The sequence below is a fragment of the Lepisma saccharinum genome, chromosome 23 (genome assembly GCF_977018435.1).
Source record: "Lepisma saccharinum chromosome 23, izLepSacc3.1, whole genome shotgun sequence".
Classification (NCBI taxonomy): Eukaryota; Metazoa; Arthropoda; class Insecta; order Zygentoma; family Lepismatidae; genus Lepisma; species Lepisma saccharinum.
In genome coordinates, this window is record NC_139251.1 from 65,278,335 (window position 1) to 65,299,160 (window position 20,826).

At 37.7% G+C, this 20,826-nt stretch overlaps 1 protein-coding gene across 3 annotated transcripts in view; it reads right to left on the minus strand.

The window, feature by feature from the left end:
- Nucleotides 1-20,826, minus strand: part of LOC146005298 (uncharacterized) — a 76,444-nt gene that overhangs the window by 42,595 nt on the left and 13,023 nt on the right. Inside the window, exons 4-10 of one of the 3 annotated variants that reach the window (XM_083144427.1) lie at nucleotides 13,078-14,313; nucleotides 12,511-13,032; nucleotides 8,073-8,129; nucleotides 5,050-5,106; nucleotides 4,127-4,180; nucleotides 1,677-1,733; nucleotides 632-688 (exon numbers count right to left, since the gene is read on the minus strand). In XM_083144427.1, coding sequence (XP_083000553.1) covers nucleotides 632-688; nucleotides 1,677-1,733; nucleotides 4,127-4,180; nucleotides 5,050-5,106; nucleotides 8,073-8,129; nucleotides 12,511-13,032; nucleotides 13,078-14,313 — 2,040 coding nt within the window. Of the gene's footprint in view, nucleotides 1-631; nucleotides 689-1,676; nucleotides 1,734-4,126; nucleotides 4,181-5,049; nucleotides 5,107-8,072; nucleotides 8,130-12,510; nucleotides 14,314-20,826 lie in introns of all 3 variants that reach the window. The other 2 variants (XM_083144428.1, XM_083144426.1) reach the window with 2 other exon arrangements.

Below are 20,826 nucleotides of genomic sequence, written 5' to 3' on the forward strand. Positions count from 1 at the left end.
CAATTTGTGAAGAGAGGAGTATGAAATGAAAAAATAATTCTGATTTGTTTGCCAATAAATTTTGGAGCATAAGTTGTAATTGTAATTGTGAGAGGAGTATAGAGTAACACTAAATGAAAGGTTATAGTACAATTACCGTATTTGGCGAAATAAGATGTCCGGACGTACATATAAGACTTTTTTGTATACATTTTTGAGGAAAAAGCTTTATCGTTGAATATTATAATTAATTTATAATATTTAAAATACAGGCCTACTTTCAACAAAGAACTTAAGTAATCTAACAAGGAAAGAATACATTTTGATCGTCTTAATCAAAACCCATCTCCAGAGCTAAATGAAGCTTCGAAATCATAATCTGAGTCCTCACAGAATAAATTGTTGCCTGTACCATCCATTACCACTGACGTCACAATTCTTAACTGATTTAACCAGTGTCTTAGTTTTTGCAGCATCCCATGAAGCTTTGACGCATTCACAAACTTCTTAAATGCCAGGCCTTTTCCTTCTTCCTGAGTATCAGAAAAAAAAGTGTCTTATAAGCCGGCAAATACGGTATTTAATTGGATGACAACATAATTTCTCTCACAAAATAACAGATTCCTTGAGAATAGTATTAATATTCACTCACGTGCTTTATGGAATGAAGCAAGAGCATTAGCCACAGCGTTTGCTACTGCTTTGGATGCTGAAATGAGAATGGGGTAGGGTTAAATGGGTTTACCATTGTTTATATAAAAACACTTAATAATTCTAAAATTCCTTATTAAAATAAATCAAGAGAGTTAAAATTCTTTAGACAGTTGACACTTTCAATGAAGTGGCCAAAACAAATTTAAAGATTAAAAGCTTATCCTGTTCATATTGACTGAAATATAGATATATTGCTATGACATCATACAGAAAAGAACGACAACTTTAGCTTGTCCCCCTGCTGATATCACCTGCAGTTTCTTTTCCAAACTGTAAAAATATAGATTTTTCATAGAAATATTTTCTGTCTTCCCGTAATCACTGCAAACCGCAATTTCACGGTTTCATATGCCTTGACTCCAGGTGCTAAGACAGTAAAGTCGAAACTGATTCTTTGATGCATCAGTCCTATTTAATGCCAAATAGATCAAACTGCAAAGGGAAAAATCTTTAGATACTTCTCTTTCTGTGTTGGTTTAAGTGTTATGACCTATCTCTTATATACCATTGGCATATTGCTCTAATAATATGTATTGAAGGGCATTTATTGCACAGATCATTATTATTTAAAACTATCATTTTGTAGAAATTTAACTTATATTTCAAAGATTTGACTTGTCAGTAGTAAACACTATTTATGCACCTTCAAATTAATTTCCAATACTGAAGATTATTGACGAGCAATAAAAAAAAATAACAAGATCCTCTCCCAGTAGGAAATTGTTTCCTCCCTGTTTGGAATGAATTTAGCAATGTAGATAGAACCTGAGGGAGAAATCCAGATGTGGAATTTCCTGGTTCCCCTCCCCTTCAATTAGAACAATGGACTAATTAATACCCAGCAAGTTAAACTATTATAAGACACATGTTCGTGTAATGCAAAACTTTTTAACTAATTCTTTCCTTTACATGATTATTGCAAATTGTCCTAGAAGGAATCACATACAATTTGCCTGTCTTAGAGAAATCTGAAGTAAGCATACCTCTAGCGTCGGCTGATGCTATAGCACGGGCTATGGCACGTGCTGCTGCGTTGGCTTCTGTAAGACGAATACGAATACAAAATGTCAGATATTGGGAAACCTGGTTCAGAAGAGAGTTAAAAAAAATCAAAATTATAAACTAAACTCCACCACACTACAGCCCTTTGTCATTAGACGAGACATGGTCAGTGTACTGAGTTCTAGGAATGCCATTATCTGGCTTTTTGGACTGGACCCTGCTTCTGCTTTTAATGTAGTTCCTCAAGTATCCTCAACATTTCTTTTCTAAAAAAATATAAATAATTGTGTACATAAATTGTTGAAACGCTGGAGTAAAATATTTCTTTGCATCCAATGTCAACTTTTATGTTATATAGTGGAGATGTATTTGTTTCTTACAAATGAACAATTAATATAATAGATATACGGGGTGTACCAGATGTGATAGATAGCACAAACCGAAACAGTGAAAAGTACACTATAGCAGAAGCAAAATAGGCTCAACGAACCATTTGCGAGATAATTGGGAATGTATGGTTACGATGCACCACTGACTTGGCTGTTTGTATTATTATACAATAAATAATATAATCAAAATCATTAGAAGAATGTTCCTCCTGCAACATTCACAGATAGGTGAATGGTAGGAAAGACTAGAAAAATTGAAATTAAAATGAATTTTATGATAATGGCTATTAAATAATCTAATGTAAGGGTCCACTTAGAAATTATTTCCTTTCCCCTCTACACCATGGGCAGTATACAATGTTTTTTCGACAGGTTTAAACTTGCTCATTTTATAAAAGTTGGTGTAAATTCAAAGGTGCAAACAACTGTTTCAAATGGACTTTTTTGATTTGATGTGTATTGAAAATAAGGATTTTACTGTAACGCATGTAATGTCCATATCCCCTTATTATACACGCTGTAAAATCACACTCACATGAAAAACACACAGGAAAGAAAATAGTGGCTCCACAGTAGCCTCATGAGCCTGCACAAATACAGTTTCAATGGAGGAAGAGGGTATCCCTGATGATGCAGTGGTAGCGTTGTCGCCTTGTAATAAATTAATCCTGGGTTCGATTCCAGGTGGAGACACATAGTAGCTCGCATCCCACTTTAAACTGTGGGTCCAGTCCCGATTAGCCTTTTTGTACATAAAGTGGACTTAAAAACAATCAATCAATCAATGGAGGAAGAGTTTGAATGTTTCGAAAAATGTGACCTCTCAAATCCCTATTTCTACTCAATGATCCACTGGAACTAAGCAGAATATGTGTAAGAAGCTACTCACCCATGAAGGTTTGGTCGAGTAGAAAGCTAATGTACGCCGGGCTTAACCTTGACAACAAGCAGAGACTAGGAATGCAAATAGGTTAACACTTATAGCACATAATATCAAATGATGGAGGTATCTTGGAAAATATTTTTCAGAGACTGAAGATGAGAGTGACAATTTTAATTCTCAAAATCTTGAACTTTCCTTCAGATTCCCACATTTAAAAAGAACATCGATTGTGACGACGATAATATGTTTCATATATTGTCATGTTGTAATATTGTGTCATCAATACTGAAATGACTGCAATTATTATTTTTCATTACCTGTTTTCTTTTCACAAACGTTGAATTTCAGCCCCGATTAGCCTATCTGTACATAAAGTGGACTTAAAACCTAATTCAGAAAAAGTAAACATTGAATTTTGCATATATTCAATTTTTATTTTTAACATCAGTAATTTGTATTGGTGCATTAGTTAATTAGCAAAAAAAAAAGGTAAAGTGTTCCCCTGTGCTTAGCACCACGCCATGAAGGCGTATAGGGGGTGTGGGGGCAACGCCCCACACTTTCTTGATCCGGTCGTGAGTGGGGGTGATGTGATCAGCACCACGCCCCTGACCGCCTTTACCCCCCAGGGTTTCCCCCAGGTACCCATGTTATTCGACGCTGGGTTGGCGCCGGGGCCGCTTCCAACGTTAGAAAAGTTTCCGGATTTGAACCGGCCGGGGTTCGAACCCGGGACCTTGAGCATGGTAGTCAGACGCGTTACCGACTGAGGAGTGATTGCAATGTTTCTTTACTCAGCATTTTTAAATTTACTTCACAAAACGAAATTACACAATGCAGTTAATTAGCAGCATTGTGTAATTTCGTTTTGTGAAGTAAATTTAAAAATGCTGAGTAAAGAAACATAGCAATCACTCCATTAATACATGAATTAAGAAAATGAACGAACCAGTTGTCATGAAAATCTTACTATCTAATATCAGAATTTCATATTGGTCCATTATTAATTTATATTGATAAAATGTATGTATGTAAAAAGACTCTTGTAACATTTGAATTCCTTACTTTGAAAATACATATGGGCATTTTTCCTTGACATGAGGAATATTTAAAATAATTACAGTGTCTAAAACAGTAGAGATATTCATTGTAGGTTTACCTGCTTTGCTTGCACCAAGAGCATGGGCTATAGCGGATGCAGCTGCCTGAGACTCTAAAAGAGAAAAAGGTAGTTCTAAATAATGTATTCTAACAATAATATATTTGAATATGAAGAAAGTTCTATTTTAATTGGAAGAGAAAATATTCGTGAACATTTATTGTAAAATAATCTAAATTTGCAATTAATTTTAGCTATCTCTACTTTGGTGTGTGAAGGAAAGGAAGAAAAGTTAAAATCAAGAAATGTTTATTTCTTGTATTGTGTGTGACTTAGTCATTGATTGACAATTTTGTGTAGCATAAGAAGTGAATTATGTCCATTGAAGCTTTACTGCTAGTTGTATACTATTCAGGCTGGCTTATTCTTAATTTTGCACACCCAGAAAGGAATTCCTTGTAATCTACGAGTCTTTATTACATAACAACACACTGTACACGTAACGTTTCCCTTGCCATGAGGAATATTTAAAATAGTTACATTATCTTCAACAGTAGATATATTCATAGTAGGTTTACCTGCTTTGCTTGCACCAAGAGCATGGGCTATAGCGGATGCAGCTGCCTTAAAAAAGAAAATGCTGAGAGCAAAACTAAATAAAATATATATTTTTACTTTTAAATTGTTCTCAGTCTGAAGAAGGCCCATATATAGGGTGGAAACGTTATGTGCATAGTTTGTTACATATTAAGACTGCTCTGGTCAGCAGCTTTTGTGTTTTTCCTATTAGTCTATGCACAATAATATTAATTTATATTTAATAATATAACGTATGCAAATGATTAGTCTGCACAAACTCCTGAAATGTTTGTATGAGGCGTATTTGATACAACAGAAGATTGAACTGTTATTTTTTAGATAAATTAGAGTTCTACCACCCTAACTCATTCAATTACATTATAAAATTGGGGATACACACTTACCTGCTTTATTCTTTGAAGCAAGGTACTTAGCAATGGCAGTTGCTGCTGCATTTGATTCTGGAATAAATTGGATTAACAATTAGTGCTTTTTAGCTAATAAAGTAGACATTTCTAATTAATTAATAACACATATTAATTAAAGTGATAAAGTTTTAAATTATTATAATATTATATTATATAAATTTGTGATCAAATTTTAGCAGATGGGTTAAGTAAAATCTCTACCAAACTTCATTCATAATACTAATACTCTCGATTCTAATCAATATTTTAGTAATTGAAACGACAATGTCGATTAGTGGAAAATACTTTCATCACTATGTTACGAATCCTAAAGTTTCACAATGAATAGTAAATAAAAGTACAGTTTAGCTTGGCTGTGTCTAGTGAGGTGAAAAATGTACCTTAAATGTATTTGCTACTTAATTCTCTTAAGCAAATACATTGCTTTTCTATCAGATAAATTGAAGGTATTGGTGCAAACACATGACAAGCCACACTTTGCAGAAGTTTTTTTTTTTTTTTTTTTTTTGCACAAATGGTATGTTGCTACCATATACAACTATTTCAGTCATAATTTCCATAAATTTCAAGGAGATAGCAGCACCATGCAGACTGTCATGTTGTTGCCCAAGTATTTTCCCTCTCGTTCTTGTGAAGAACATGACAAGCCATTTTCTAAGATGACGTGTTTCTCAATCCTAGGAGGAAATTGTTTAATTTTGACACTTCACTGCTTAATTCTAGAGATGATTCCAGTTCCATTTAGATGATTGTAATGAGGACATTGACTATTGACCATCTGGTGATAATTCATTGTCTTCAACTAAATAAATAATAAAATCATTTTTGGCTTTGTTATACAGGGTGTCCCACGAACGGCGCAACTGGGAATTAAGAGTGGCGTTACTTTGTAACCGAAACCTGTACATACATAAGTCATACACCAAATGTTAGCCCTGTCCAAGTAGATATTTTTAAACATAGAAACAACAAACGGGGTGAAGTGTTGTTCATGCAGTGTTGCCAAATGTAAGTGAAAGTGTAAATTTATTTTTCCACAAAGCATGGAAAATTGCATGTCAAACATTCGTACGGAAATTTGGACGTCAATTTCCACCTTGGGTAGGTGGACTATTTCGCCATCTATAGTTCAGAGAAGAAAACCGATCGTTTTCGTGTATAGCCAATCCTGAAATGCCTCGTAAAGGCGTACCGGTCCAAATGGGTGTTTTAAAAAAAATATGAGGTACAGTGGCAACACTGTTGATGTTTGAAGGCAACAAAAGGTGTGTTTAGTGATGGTCTATGACATGGAAATACTGGAAACAGGAAAAAAAAGAAAATGAAAATTATGGTGAAAAAAGTGAAAATTACCTACTCCTGGCAACTTTTTCCCCATAATTTTCATTTTCCTTTTTAAATATATGACTTTCTAGTCTGAAGTTCATCGGATATCTTCATAAATTAAGTTGAGGAGTTACAGTTACGCGCAAGTGTGCATTTATTTCAATATGGTCGGAATGGGCAGTGATACTAAAAAAATAATCTGGGTGTATGTGAGCGTTTTTTAATGTTGATTATTAAGCTGGACGCGACACTTCAAGAATATGATGAGTGAGAATTTTCAAAATCCCATGTATTCCTTATGTAGAAAACTCAACAACTTCAACTTCAAGTTGCAAATCAAATGGAAGATTCGACTTTTCCGCCGGTCAAAAGTTTCATCAAATTGCATTCTCTCTGTTGATATCTTTTGCTATGCAATCGGAAGTTTGATATATATAAGCGCAATGTACTCCTTGCCTCCTACAGCCATCCTGGCACTGTTGCCAAACCTGATGTGCAAAAAAGAGCTAAATTTCACAATAAATTGAGTTAAAACAGACTTTCAAGGAGCTAGATTTACGAAGACTGGATAAAGTGCCTCCTAGGGTAATTTTAGATTTAGGTTTTAGCGGGCGCCCCGGTTCACAGCCAAGCGATGTCTGACCCCCAAAAACTAAGTTGGCAACACTGACTCGGAGGGACGAGCTGGCGGAAACTGTTCCGCATGCTCTTAACAACTATAATTTTTGGGCACCTAAAAAGCTTAATGCTGCAATAGTATTTAATGTGTCTTATCATATTATTATATTGCTCCTGCGAGACTTTCTGCTGAGTTAGTACATGAGGTCATGACCATGACAAGCCACAATATCATGTTTATTATTTTAGAAAATATTTAAATTTGAGTAAAGTAACACTTAGAACATACTTCCATTTCAGCCAGAGAAGAGATAATATATTCATTTGAAAAAAATTATGTACTTAAAATATTTATGAAAAATGTTTTACTCCCACTAATCTCTTCGTAAGTATTGATCTTCCATTCGCTGGAAGATTTGATTTTGTTGATTTGCTTGATTTAACTAAACTTTTCTGCCACCCTCCATGACTGGAAAGAACAATATGGCATTTGACTATATATAATAACCCAATTTCAGACTTTGATGCATCAGTATGATTAAATTTTTAAATGAAAAGTGGCAGGCTCAAAAATAAAGTTGTTGCTTCAAATATCTGTTTGTCTGTATAAATCCATAAGTTCATAAAAAGGTTGGCAGAAAAATGTACCTAAATTTGTACAAGTTTGATAGGTCTATTAACAGACATTTAGTTGATTTGATCAGTTGCTTGTCCAGGTATTTAATATCATGAGGCCATGGCTTATTTTTTATCATCAAATTCCTTTGACTTTTTGAGCTTTCATTTTTTCACATTTATGATATCCTTAACTTCTCCTTTCGACTGAGCAAGTCCTGCCTCACAAGGAGCCACCTAAATTCCTCTATGAATATAAGTTTTCCAAATGCCAGACAGCATAGTAATATAAATTCTATTCAAATCAAGTTAATGGGCATTGCCCCTGAAAAGAAACAATATCAAGTTGAAACCGATTCACAAGTTATAATATTTATGTGAAAGTTCTTCAGTGACAATTTCTCTGAGATAGATTTTATAGTGTTTTCTACTAATATTACCTGCTACTTTGGATGAAGCAAGAGCATGCGCTATAGCTTTCGCCACTGCAATGGATCCTAGAAAAAATAATGAGGAAAGATAAAATTAGATTGTTAGGTCAGAAAGCCAGTTTCAATAACTTTCTTTCCTTTCTTTGTCATATCAAGTACAAAATGTATCTTTTAAATGAATGAAGATACGTTTCTTGAATCATCGAAATTTCTTGACTGATGATGAATTACTTGTAGAGGCGCGGCACTGAAATATATTCCCACGAGTACAAAGAGTATCCCAAGTAACCAAAAGTAACGTAGGACCAACCGTACTGAAAATGGTCTGCCAAACGTAAGAACATACCTTTGGGCAATGGTTATTCTTGCCGTGGTTCTAAAGTTGGCGCAACGCGTGCTTTTTACATTGGGCTAACACGTGGTTTTTACATTGGGCCAACGTGTAGTTTTACGTTGGGCCAATCTACTGAAAACTAAAGTGTAGATAGGTTTGTGTTCTCATATATATATATAATTTACTGTGAGGCCAAATATAAACTCCAGTGCAAATTATTTATGTAAAATAAAGAAAATACGCAACACTTGTTTCTCATTCACATGGTATCATTGTTTTCAACGTTCCTTCAAGTTCACAAAAAAACTTTCTACAGTTTACTTAGTTTTCCACCTGTCATGGAATTTAGTCTACACATAATATTTTTTACATACATAGGTCTTGAACAACCTTCACAAGAATACCTGTAAGAATATCCTTGTTCTTCTACAGCTAAAGAGACAAAACAATAAGCAATTCCCAGCACAGATCCATAGCGGCTGACAAAGGACTCGTCGGTGACTGCAAGTTAAGAATAACTTCTACTTTCATTAACAAAATCTTATACTTCTATTGTGTGTTGTGACTGAAATACGCCACTTATTTTACATTCTAGAATTTACAGCATACTCTTCAATTCAATTCAATTCAAATTTTCTTTATTAAAGGGCGAGGTTCAGCCTGTGGCTGTTCTCCCACCTAACCCCGTTTGATATTTACCTAGTGTACATAAACAAAATCATAAAAAAGAGAAGAAAATACAATAAAATAAAAAAATAATAAAAAATAAAATGGTTACAAGGAAAGAACAAAGACGAGATTTTAAAAAAAATCAAGACAACACGTAAAAAAGAAAGAGAGAAAAAAAACACATTCACGCACACGCACACACACACACATTAAAACACACTTACTAAACATTTCTGAGCAGGACATTCACGCACGGATGTTGAGATTGATGTACATGATTATGCTATTTTTGTGAGGTACGATAGAACAACGCATACGTAAATATTACAATATAGTTGTAGATTTGTCATATTGGATTGGCGAGGCTCGTATGTAATCTAAACTGTATTGTGTAGTGTTACTCGTGGGAGCTTGAACAGAGATATTGCTTATCTAACAGAAAATTCGTTAGTTTATTCTTAAATTTGTTAGGACTGGGGAGGGAGGTAATGGAAGGCGGAAGTTCATTCCATGTTTTTGCCGCTGAAAGTGTAAAAGACGATTTGAAAATTTCCAGCGAGTGTTTGAAGAGTTCAAGTTTCGCTGTTCCTCTCGTTTTGTAATTGTGTATTTCCCTTCTGGTTTTTAGTTTCTCGAATAAATTTTCGGGAATTTTTTTATGCAAAAGATTCTGTATAAAGCAAACTCTTGAGTTTTTAAAACTGATTTTGACTCACTTTCTCATAGTTGGGCAAGCGTTGGCCCAATGTAAGACCAAATTCAATTTGCCAACCAACGTAAACCCAACCTTTCCCATCTAAAAACTGCAGTTGGCCCAACGGTTGTGCTTACTTCTTATTATATAATATATACACACATACTTTGAAATCAAAACGAAATTGCTGTACGTAGTGAGGAGACAAATTCCCTTCAACAATCATAGGTGACATGAAATGCATTCAATGTGGAACATATCATTCCCTACAATTCAAGAGAAATTTCTGACTATAGAAGAATACGTACATCAAGACGAACTATGAATAATGAAATGTCATAACATAGATTATAATTTTTATTTCTATTTCATATGTATTTTTAACAGGCATGTAAGCTGTCTTGTTTAATAGATTTAGAGTGTATGAACTAATCGTTAATAGTGCATATTATCATTCTTAATAAACTGAACAATTTCACGGTCATTGTGTGTGTATACTCGAACATACCACATTAAATTGAGTTTCCCTTGTGTTTAAGAACAACATTTTTGTTAAATACCAAATGATCCAGCACAGGTTGCTTGACCATTTTTAAAGGTTTTCACATTTTTATTGTTATATTCCCTATGCAAGGACAATTCAAAACAGGCAATTTTTCTGAAACTTGGCTTTGTTAAAAAATGACGGCCATATTTGTTTCATGACTTCCGACATTTTGTTCTTTGCAGACAGTTGCGATAATTATGATAACTCATCTAAGACAAATGATAGAAAGCTGGATTAAAAACATTATTATCAGTACATTTCAAGCTACATTTTATGCTACCAAGATACCCGAGTTCTATCCCCTACAGGGGAGACCAGGATTTTTCACCTGTCAATTGGCTCTGGCGCCCTCCCAGCGTCATATAAAGTGGGTAGCTGGAGGAAAAACGGGGGTAAAGGCGGCCAGGAGCATGGTGCTGATCACATCACCCCAGCTTCGGCCGTGTTCAACACCACACCCTAACTTCACACCCCTTATATGCCTTCATGGCATTGTGAAAAGCACAGGGAAGCATTATACTTTTTTACTTTACTAATGTAAATGGCTAAAATGTAGGGCCATATCTGATATTCAATTTTGAATAAAACATTTAAGTTTACGATTTTCTTTTAACAGGAAAGAAATGAAATAAAATATCTATATTTTTTACAGGAAACTTATACATCCTAAGTTTTAGCATAACATTTTCAGTTCCGTACTTTCTTTCTCTTTTAGTTAAAATTTTTGAAAATGCTTGTTTTTCGTTTTCTTTTCAAAATGTGAGCCTCAATATCTCTGGCGGAAGTTAACCAAAAACATGCAAATATATGTTGCTAATTGCAAATAAACACTTACGTTTCAAGAAACTATCATGCAATTAGAATTATTTCATGTATTAATTACATCATCCGAATGGCATAGTAATGCAGAGGTTTGTCTGAACAGTTTAAGACATACAATCAGAGTATCGCAGTGGAAAGCTACAACTGCTCCAAGCTGCAACTACTCCAATTGCTCAATGTTTAGTGATTTTCCTAAGTAACGATTTTGGGATTAGCTAAAAATGTTAGGGTTCTTGGAAAAAGTAAATCGGATAACTGACTTTTCACAAGATAACATAGATCATTTTTACTACTTATCTTTTTGTACATTAAATGTCAACTATTGTATTTCATCTGGGCATTGATTAAATAACATATCCCTCTGACTCGATAAATGTTGCCAATACACCTCGTAATTAAAAAACATATTTTTTTATGAATATGTCATAATTAACCCCATAAATCGTCTGTAATACATATAATGTGTAAAACTTTACCAATCCTTTATCAATTCGATAAATACCACAGAAACCACCGATACACAGCTGTATTTTATTCAGATACGTTTCTACTTCGTACAAAACTTTTTTAAACTTTAGTAACATTTTCCGCATAATTTTCTTCTTTAATATTGAAAAAGATCATCCATATGGACAAAGTTATTTTGCTATGGATTGACCCAAATCTAAAATAATATTAATATATTTCTTTGAAGCAACAGAAAACGATGAGTTATTTGTTTTAAGCTACATCAATTCTGGATATTTTAATCATAAATTTAAGTTAATACCTATAATATGAAATATATTTTCTATTAATAGTTCATGTTAAATTCATTAACAATATTTGTTCAGAATAAATATGTGAAATTTAATCATGATGCTAATTGAAAGTATATTTTTAAAATCATAAATTTGATACTGAAAATGAGCAAATGGAGAAAAGTAATTTGAGTTTTCCTTGAATAATTTTGTAAATTATGTATTTCATTGAGATCCATTGACTTTTCAGTTCTTCTAGTAAAATTGATCTTTTGTGTGTGTGTGTGTGTCAAGCACATTCATTATAATTATTATTCATGGACTTCACAATAACAGTCAATTGTGTAGGAAAATTTTCTGAAAAACAGGAAAAACATAGGTTTACAAGATATGAAGATGGGTTCTTATTCCATCACAGTATATTCTTGATAATTCTCCACGATTTCATAATTTTTTAATAATTTTTAAACCAAACACTACAAAGTTGAAAATTATGAATTGATTTAAATTTTAAGAATAGCCTTGTCATAACAAATTATCGATTGATATATTTAAACTTAAAACATTTTTTTCTATTTCATAAACAAAAAAATATACTACATCTGGTACTTGCAAAATTCATGAACAAAACTTAGATTTACCTGATGGAGCACCACCAACCACTGATGCACTTCCTCCTTGTCCGGCTCCTGCTTGAGTACTTCCCTGTGCTGCTGGCCTTCTTCCTTGCCCTGTCCCTGTGGCTGCTAGAGAACTACCCTGTGCTACTGCACTTCCTCCTTGCCCTGCTCCTGCTTGATTACTTCCCTGTGCTCCTGGCCTTCCTCCTTGCCCTGTCCCTTTGACTTCTAGAGACATTCCCTGTACTGTTGGCCTTCCTCCTTGCCATGCCCCTGCTTGATTACTTCCCTGTGCTCCTGGCCTTCCTCCTTGCCCTGTCCCTTTGACTTCTAGAGACATTCCCTGTACTGTTGGCCTTCCTCCTTGCCATGCCCCTGCTAGAGCACTTCCCTGTGATGCTGCACTTCCTTCTTGCCCTGCCCCTGCTAGAGCACTTCCCTGTGCTACTGCACTTCCTCCTTGCCCTGCCCCTGCTAGAGCACTTCCCTGTGCTACTGCACTTCCTTCTTGCCCTGCCCCTGCTAGAGCACTTCCCTGTGCTACTGCACTTCCTCCTTGCCCTATTCCTGCTTGAGTACCTCCCTGACCTGCACTTCCTCCTTGCCCTGCCCCTGCTAGAGCACTTCCCTGTGCTACTGCACTTCCTCCTTGCCCTATTCCTGCTTGAGTACCTCCCTGACCTGTAATTCCTCCTTGCCCTGCCCCTGCTAGAGCAGTTCCCTGTGATGCTGCACTTCCTCCTTGCCCTCCGGAAAATGCATTTCCACTGGCAAGAGCATTTCCTCCGTAACCTCCAGCAAATGCATTGCTGTTGGCTAGTGCATTTCCTCCTTGACCTTCTGCTATAGCATTACTGTTTGCAATTGCATTTCCTCTTTGTCCTCCTGCAAATGCATTTCCACTGGCAAGAGCATTTCCTCCTTGTCCTCCTGCATAAGCGTTTCCACTGGCAAGAGCATTACCTCCTTGCCCATCTGCTAAGGCATTGCTGTTGGCGATTGCATTTCCCCCTAGTCCTCCTGCGTATGCATTACTATCAGCAAGAGCATTTCCTCCTTGTCCTCCTGCATAAGCGTTTCCACTGGCAAGAGCATTACCTCCTTGTCCATCTGCTAAGGCATTGCTGTTGGCGATTGCATTTCCCCCTAGTCCTCCTGCGTATGCATTGCTATCAGCAAGAGCATTTCCTCCTAGACCACCTGCAAATGCATTACTGTTGGAAAGTGCATTTCCTCCTTGTCCTCCTGCATAAGCGTTTCCACTGGCAAGAGCATTGCCTCCTTGTCCTTCTGCTAAGGCATTGCTGTTGGCGATTGCATTTCCCCCTAGTCCTCCTGCGTATGCATTACTATCAGCAAGAGCATTTCCTCCGAAACCACCTGCAAATGCATTACTGTTGGCTAGTGCATTTCCTCCTAGACCTCCTGCAAATGCATTACTGTTGGCAAGTGCATTTCCTCTTTGTCCTCCTGCGTAAGCGTTTCCACTGGCAAGAGCATTACCTCCTTGTCCTCCTGCATAAGCGTTTCCACTGGCAAGAGCATTGCCTCCTTGTCCTTCTGCTAAGGCATTGCTGTTAGCGATTGCATTTCCCCCTAGTCCTCCTGCGTATGCATTACTATCAGCAACAGCATTTCCTCCGAGACCTCCTGCAAATGCATTGCTGTTGGCTAGCGCATTTCCTCTTAGAGTTCCTGCTAAGGCGTTGCTGTTGGCAAGTGCATTTCCTCCTAGTCCTCCTGCATATGCATTGCTATCAGCAAGAGCATTTCCTCCTGGACCTCCCGCATATGCATTTCCGTTTGCAAGTGCATTTCCGGCTCCTGTATAGAAAGGAACTCTTATTAATCAATGTTATTTATTGGAAAATTAAAAATTCAGTGATGCTGGTAAGTTCGTGGCCCGACCATGTACCAAAACGATTTGAAGGAAGATCATATTATATCTTAAAAGTTCATATCCTTCTATGTTTAAGAGTAAGAACGTTAATGTGCTTTCCTTGTTTTAAGTTATATGAAGTGATCATGTCTGCCCAGCAAGTAATATTTACGAACACAAGCTGTGAAAAAAATTTGTTCCTCCATGGTGTCTCCGAAGGAGATCCATGGGGAAATGGCGAACACCCTGTAGGACTTCGCTCCTTCAAATGCAGCTGTGAACATGTGGGTGACACAGAGTGATGTGCGTCTACGCGTAATCAACGATTGTCTACATTCTACGTGTAGAAAATGAAGATTATGTAAACTATGAAATCTACGTTATTGACGTAATCAATGTAGCCAACATGGCGTTGATCGTGCATCGTGCTATCAGTTGGAACCAGCATCAGCAGGTAAAAAAATAGCGTGAAGCATGCCACAATTTAGAAATAAAGTGTTTTAAGGAGTATTTCATGTATTTTTACATTCAAATACAATTTAATTGAATTGCAAAATAAATTTGTCGTGACACGTTTTGCGATGTCCGTAGAATGGACAAGCTTTGTTTTACTTCTTCAGTGTCGTTCCACCATTTCGCACATGCGTGGAAAGATCTGCTTTAAAGATACGTGCACTTTTCTATGCAGTAACTAGGCGAAAAATTACGTTTTTTACCATTATTTTTGTCGGTGTAAAAAATAAAGCCAGTTTTCACATATGACTGACATTTGTTTTTCTTCCAGTCCCCTTCTCCCTCGTTGTTGGAAATGTGATAACTTGGATAACGTCGGATGGTCTTAAGTTGGTTATAGGCACAATTATGACGTGTTTGAAGAAAATAAATACTTTCTCTTTGGAACATCACTGGGAATTCTTTCTTCCCTGTTGTTTGCATTGTCTACAGTAGACTATGTAAACTATAAGCCACTGTAATCTTCGTGTAGATTACGCGTAGACAACGCGTGTAGACGTAAACTTATAGTCTACGGCACACCACGTGACACAATTCAAACGTGGTGAATTTTCGACAGATGGCACCCCCTTCGCAGGAAGACATAAAACAGTGGCCGTTCCGGAAATCATTGCTCAAATTCATGACCCGATTCTCGCAGACCGCCACATATCAGCGAAACGTGTGGCAGACTCTGGACATTTCAAGGGATCGCCTTCGTGCCATAATTCACTATGATTGCATAAATTTAGCTTTGAATTTCTACATGATCCTGCATATTTTCAAATCTGGGTCTGTCAATTTACTTTCTTCTACCCCAACTCAGGAAATATCTGACGGGATGCCATTTTGCATATGTTCACTGCCGCGGAACGTTGGTGTGAGGAGCAAACTTCAAATTTTTAAAGCTTTGTGCAAAATTACGAGCATCGTGTTAGGAAGAGTACGTTGAGTAACTGTGAAATGTCATTATTCCCACTGCATTCCTTCTGGGTCAGGCTACGACCTTGTCAGCACCCCTTAGTATAGGTATAGGCAAGTATAAAATTTAATTCTCCAAGTTTCAAGATGACTACAAACTAAGAAAAGAAATGCAAGGTACTTGTAGTGATACAACAGAAGTGGCACTAAAAGTGATTTCTTCCAAAATAAAGTTTGTGTTACATTTGTAAACAACCAGGGCATTTAAAACGAAATTGTGGTACAAAAACAAAATACATTTTTAGATTATTGGATTTTGAAATAAATTGAATATTGTTTAAATTTATTAACTGTAATGTGTCATTGAAGAGGTGTGCGGTATATGGCAACAATAACTAGGGGTGTGCGGGACAGAAATTTTTTGGTCGGGACGGGATCGGAACGGGAATGTTTTTAATCCCGACATTCGGGACGGGAAATGTTCGAAATTTACCGAAGCTCTAAAAATCTCGAATTCTACACGTCACTTTCAACTTAAGTGATTGTTTTTGCATTTCTGGAATAAAAACAAACAACTTCCGATAAGTCCCAGAGACTTGCAATGCAGAGAACGTCGAGAATTAACAACTTTTTAAAATGACCATTCGGTATTTCCCGACTCTTAGGGATCCCGAAAAGTCGGGAAGTCATTTCCTGAAGTCGGGATCGGGACGGGAATTTTTTTTCCCGATCCCGACTTTTCTGGATCCTCCACACCCCTAACAATAACAGATGAAGTCAGTATTAAGAGAAGCCTTTGAGCTAACATTTTTCGTATCTGTTAATAGTCTGTGAATATAATCTCTCCTGCACAAACGTATGACGTTCTTTTGACGCAACTTGGATTTTCATTGCATCATTTACCTAACATGAAATATTGGCAGGATGAACAACAATAAGAGAAACTTAAAGAAAGATAATATTATTTAAAATATGTGAACCAATAAAGGATGGTGTTAATTTTTGACTGTTGTGTGAAAGTTTTCATTCTTTTTTTGATGTTACTTCTTATATATTTGTCTTGTTCATAAAACTATGGAATATTATTACGCTTTCTCTATGAAAATTGTCTATTTGCAGCTAAATTAAGTTCTCGTTTATTAAATGATACATTTGTTGTTGAGAGTAAAGCAAGTCACCCCCCGGTTGGGTGCTAATGAACCTAAAAACACGTATTCCACGTTTTTTATTTTTCCCATAAGGATTACACGTGTAGATGTGGGTATCACCACAAACCCTCAAAAGGTCTGATCAATATGTTTTTAAACTTGAACTAGAAGGTCATAAAAGAGTCACATAAATACATATTAATTGAAGAAACAGTGACTAAGTCGGTCGAAATCTTGCGTTTCTTCGGTGCAGCCCAAGGTTTATCTCCTAGACAGACGGCCTGCATAAATTTTAAAGGACGGTACTCGTCATTGCTGCTAACTTTCTTCCTTTCCTCTGTTTCGCTACCATTTGAGGAGGAAAATGAATCTACTGTCGAATTAAAAATTATAGATACTAGAGTTTGGACTCCAATTAAAAATTAACCGGTAGACCTCCAAAGAATCGAGTTACTTCAAAATTTAGCTTATTCAATTTTGCGTTAACCTATACTAACCATTTTTTTCGAGTATGTCTTCTTTTTTATCGTCGCGAAATAAAAAAGTGCATTTGTTTAGTTTCGCAAACGATTGCTCTCTTTGAAATTTTATAAACAAAAATGAATGGTCCGATCGTGATAAAATTTTAGTACGGCGCAGGCAGAAAGGTTCTAAACAGAATTATTCATTTGCAGATTTTTATAATTTGTCAGAAAAACGTTCTTATCATTCTTGCGAAACAACCTTTCCTTGGTATTGGGTAGCCTACGAATACAATATTGGTTTTCTTTGGAAGCTCTTTACATCTGTTTTGAAAATCCATTACCATTATCAATTCACATTACGAAATCGATTTTATCAAGATATTTATTCAACAGAGTAATGATGTACGTGGAACGTGACAATACCGCACGCAGTGACTCGCAGTGACAACCCGCAGTTTCCACGGTTCAAGTAAATCTTCACTGGCGTCCTCGGCGACGTTCCTGTTCCATCTTCGCTTTGTGTTCGGCACTAGCCGCCTAACGTTACGCGTACCTATGCTCGGCTTCGTAACGAATCCTGGTCTTCCCTTCTTCCCTTGCATGTCCAGAAACTTTTTCTTTTTCTATTTCTATCATTTTCATTACGTCACGATTGAAAATGTGACGAGAACGTCGCTTCTCGCTCCACTTATTTCCTGGTTCTCCTCTTCTCATGCTCACGCACGTTTTGCCATTCGTGGTACTAGTGGCGGACACTCCATATACCTAGGGGAAGCGCGCGCCACCACTGTCTAGGGGTGCGTGGTCACCTGTTATTGAATATCTTTGTCAACGTTGTGTGAAAAGAAAGATAAATTGTCATAATACTACTGTAATACAGATAATGCGCACATACTTGATATATAATGGAGTGGGTGGGTGTCTTGCAGCTTCCGCTACTCCTCTTGCGAATAGAGAGTTCGCCACTGCTTGGTACAGACCCTTGATTGCCTTCTACTGTTCAGGGCCCAACTGACGGCTGACCTACTTTTTGCTGCATATCCATCTGTCCACTAATCGTCTTCGGGCGTGTGTTGCTCGATGAGTTCCAACGACCTCAGTTGCAAAGTAAGAACCGTAAGGGTATCGTCGCTCTCCCGTTGCAACGTTGCCAAGCGTACGTCTCCTTTTGTCAGTTGATTTATTAGCTTGTTTAAGTGTTTGGTATATTAAATTTCCATGCTTTGTAACGACCCTGCTTGATCGCCACATTTAGCGACCCTGCGTGGTCGGCACACTTAACGATCCTACATGGTCGCCACATTATCAGAAATATTTTATTATATCGGCTTAGTTCCGATCTTCTCCGCCCGCCTCAGTGCTGCCACCAAAGAGTATATAAACGATGCAGCAAGGCCCGGAGCTCAGTCGACTGCCAGATGCCGGCTGCGAAAGATCTGGTTCCCAGATCTAGTCTGGATGTTTTCCCCTACTGGAATCCAATAGCTAAGCAACCGGAAGGAAGGAGGAGAATAAGACGTACCTACCTGGTCTGTCCCATAAGAGCTTGGTGTACTAGTGGCCGCGGTGGCTCAGTCGGTAACGCGTCTGACTACCATGCTCAAGGTCCCGGGTTCGATCCCCGGCCGGTTCAAATCCGGGAACTTTTCTAACGGTGAAAGCGGCCCCGGCGCCCACCCAGCGTCGAATAACATGGGTACCTGGGGGAAACTCTGGGGGGTAAAGGCGGTCAGGGGCGTGATGCTGATCACATCACCCCCAGTCACGACCGGATCAAGAAAGTGTGGGGCGTTACCCCCACACCCCCTATACGCCTTCATGGCGTGGTGCTATGCACAGGGGAACACTTTACCTTTTTTACCTTTTGTACTACCCTTACGTCGTGGCGGCTCAAGGCCAAGTCTCCTGGGTGCTCACAGACCTTGCCGTCTCTTACTACTGACTGGACATACCAAGGGACAGAACCGTTCTCTTGCAGTAGCTGGATTGACTTTGCGGCGTCCTTTCATACCAACATCTTTGTGAAACCGCGGTCCCTTGGCCCATCCCTCGCAATTGATTGGACGCTTTCGCATGTTGTCCTCAGACGGCGTGGCACGTGACGACTACCAAGGTTCCTATTGGTTACCTGCACTTGTTAGTTCCCCCTAAATTAGATAAGGTTACTAACACTCTCCAGTAACACTGAGAGAGGAACTAAGTGCGTATGTGCTAAACTGGTTATTTACATGCGTGTATATAAATAAATTTTACTAGTTGACTTTTGACCTTTCCATACTACACCCCGCAAGTCCTGAGATACTTTGAGTTCATGTCTTCGGCTGGCTACAAGCTAGCATATATGGGTACACTTTTGCACCGCTTCATGGTGTAGTTGTGCAGTGCTCCGGCACAAAGGTTGCAGATTTGTGATCAACTCTCTCCGTACCCAGTTCTACAGTACGATTGGCAAGATGGTGTGTATCCAACACTCATTTGTTTCGTCCCGCCAGGAATTTTCTGTGCCTTGCGACTCGAAAATGCCCGATGTCAGCCGAAGAGAATTTAACTGATTGCTGATGCTTTGTTTTCCAGCCGACAGTTCGAAATAGGAACAGTACAATAGGTAGGCCAGCGCTCTGTCAATACACTGTCAAATTATCCGACGTGGAAAGCGCCAAATCTCTCAGATTCATCGTACAGCACCTCAAGAAGAACATCAGTATTCGTAGCGTTTCTCGGAATCTTCCAAGCTATAACAACCACTCCTTGTATAGTCAACGGCATTTACATACATCGTTGCATGTTCACTTCATACGGACACAAGGACACGGGTCACGCGAACATGAAGATCTGCACTGAAAGGATCACAGTAACACACTGACACTGAAGTCCGTCTCCGGAAAATTGCGGAAAAAAGGTGCACTCAATGACTTCTGTTTTCTGCACTTCCGACAAGTGGTGCTCTCTCTGCCACCGTAAGAAGATGATGCTGGCCTTCTGATACAGATAGAAGCACATGGCAGGCCGCAACAGCAGCTTTCGAGCGTTGGTTTTTTGGTCATTTTCTGTGACAATCTTGTTTACGATGCTACATCGTCGTTTACAATCAAATATTTCTGGAATGAATATGTATTCTGTGACTCTTTCATGACTTTCTGCGTACTTTTGATCTAATTTTAGAAAAATAAAGTAGTAAGATTCTTTAAGGGCCCTGAAGCATGTTTGGTTGGGATGCCTACATTCTAGGCGAACAATCCTTATGGGAGAAAATAAACATGTGTAGTGTACGGCCCGAAAATTTCGCTCGGGTCGTAAACTTCGTGTGGGGTCCTTTGGCAACTAACTTGGGGGGGGACCTTTCGGGAATTTTGGATCATGCTACTGTAACACACAATTATTTTAGAATAAGTTCTTTCACGGCTGTGTTTTTAGAATGCTTTTAAAGATATTT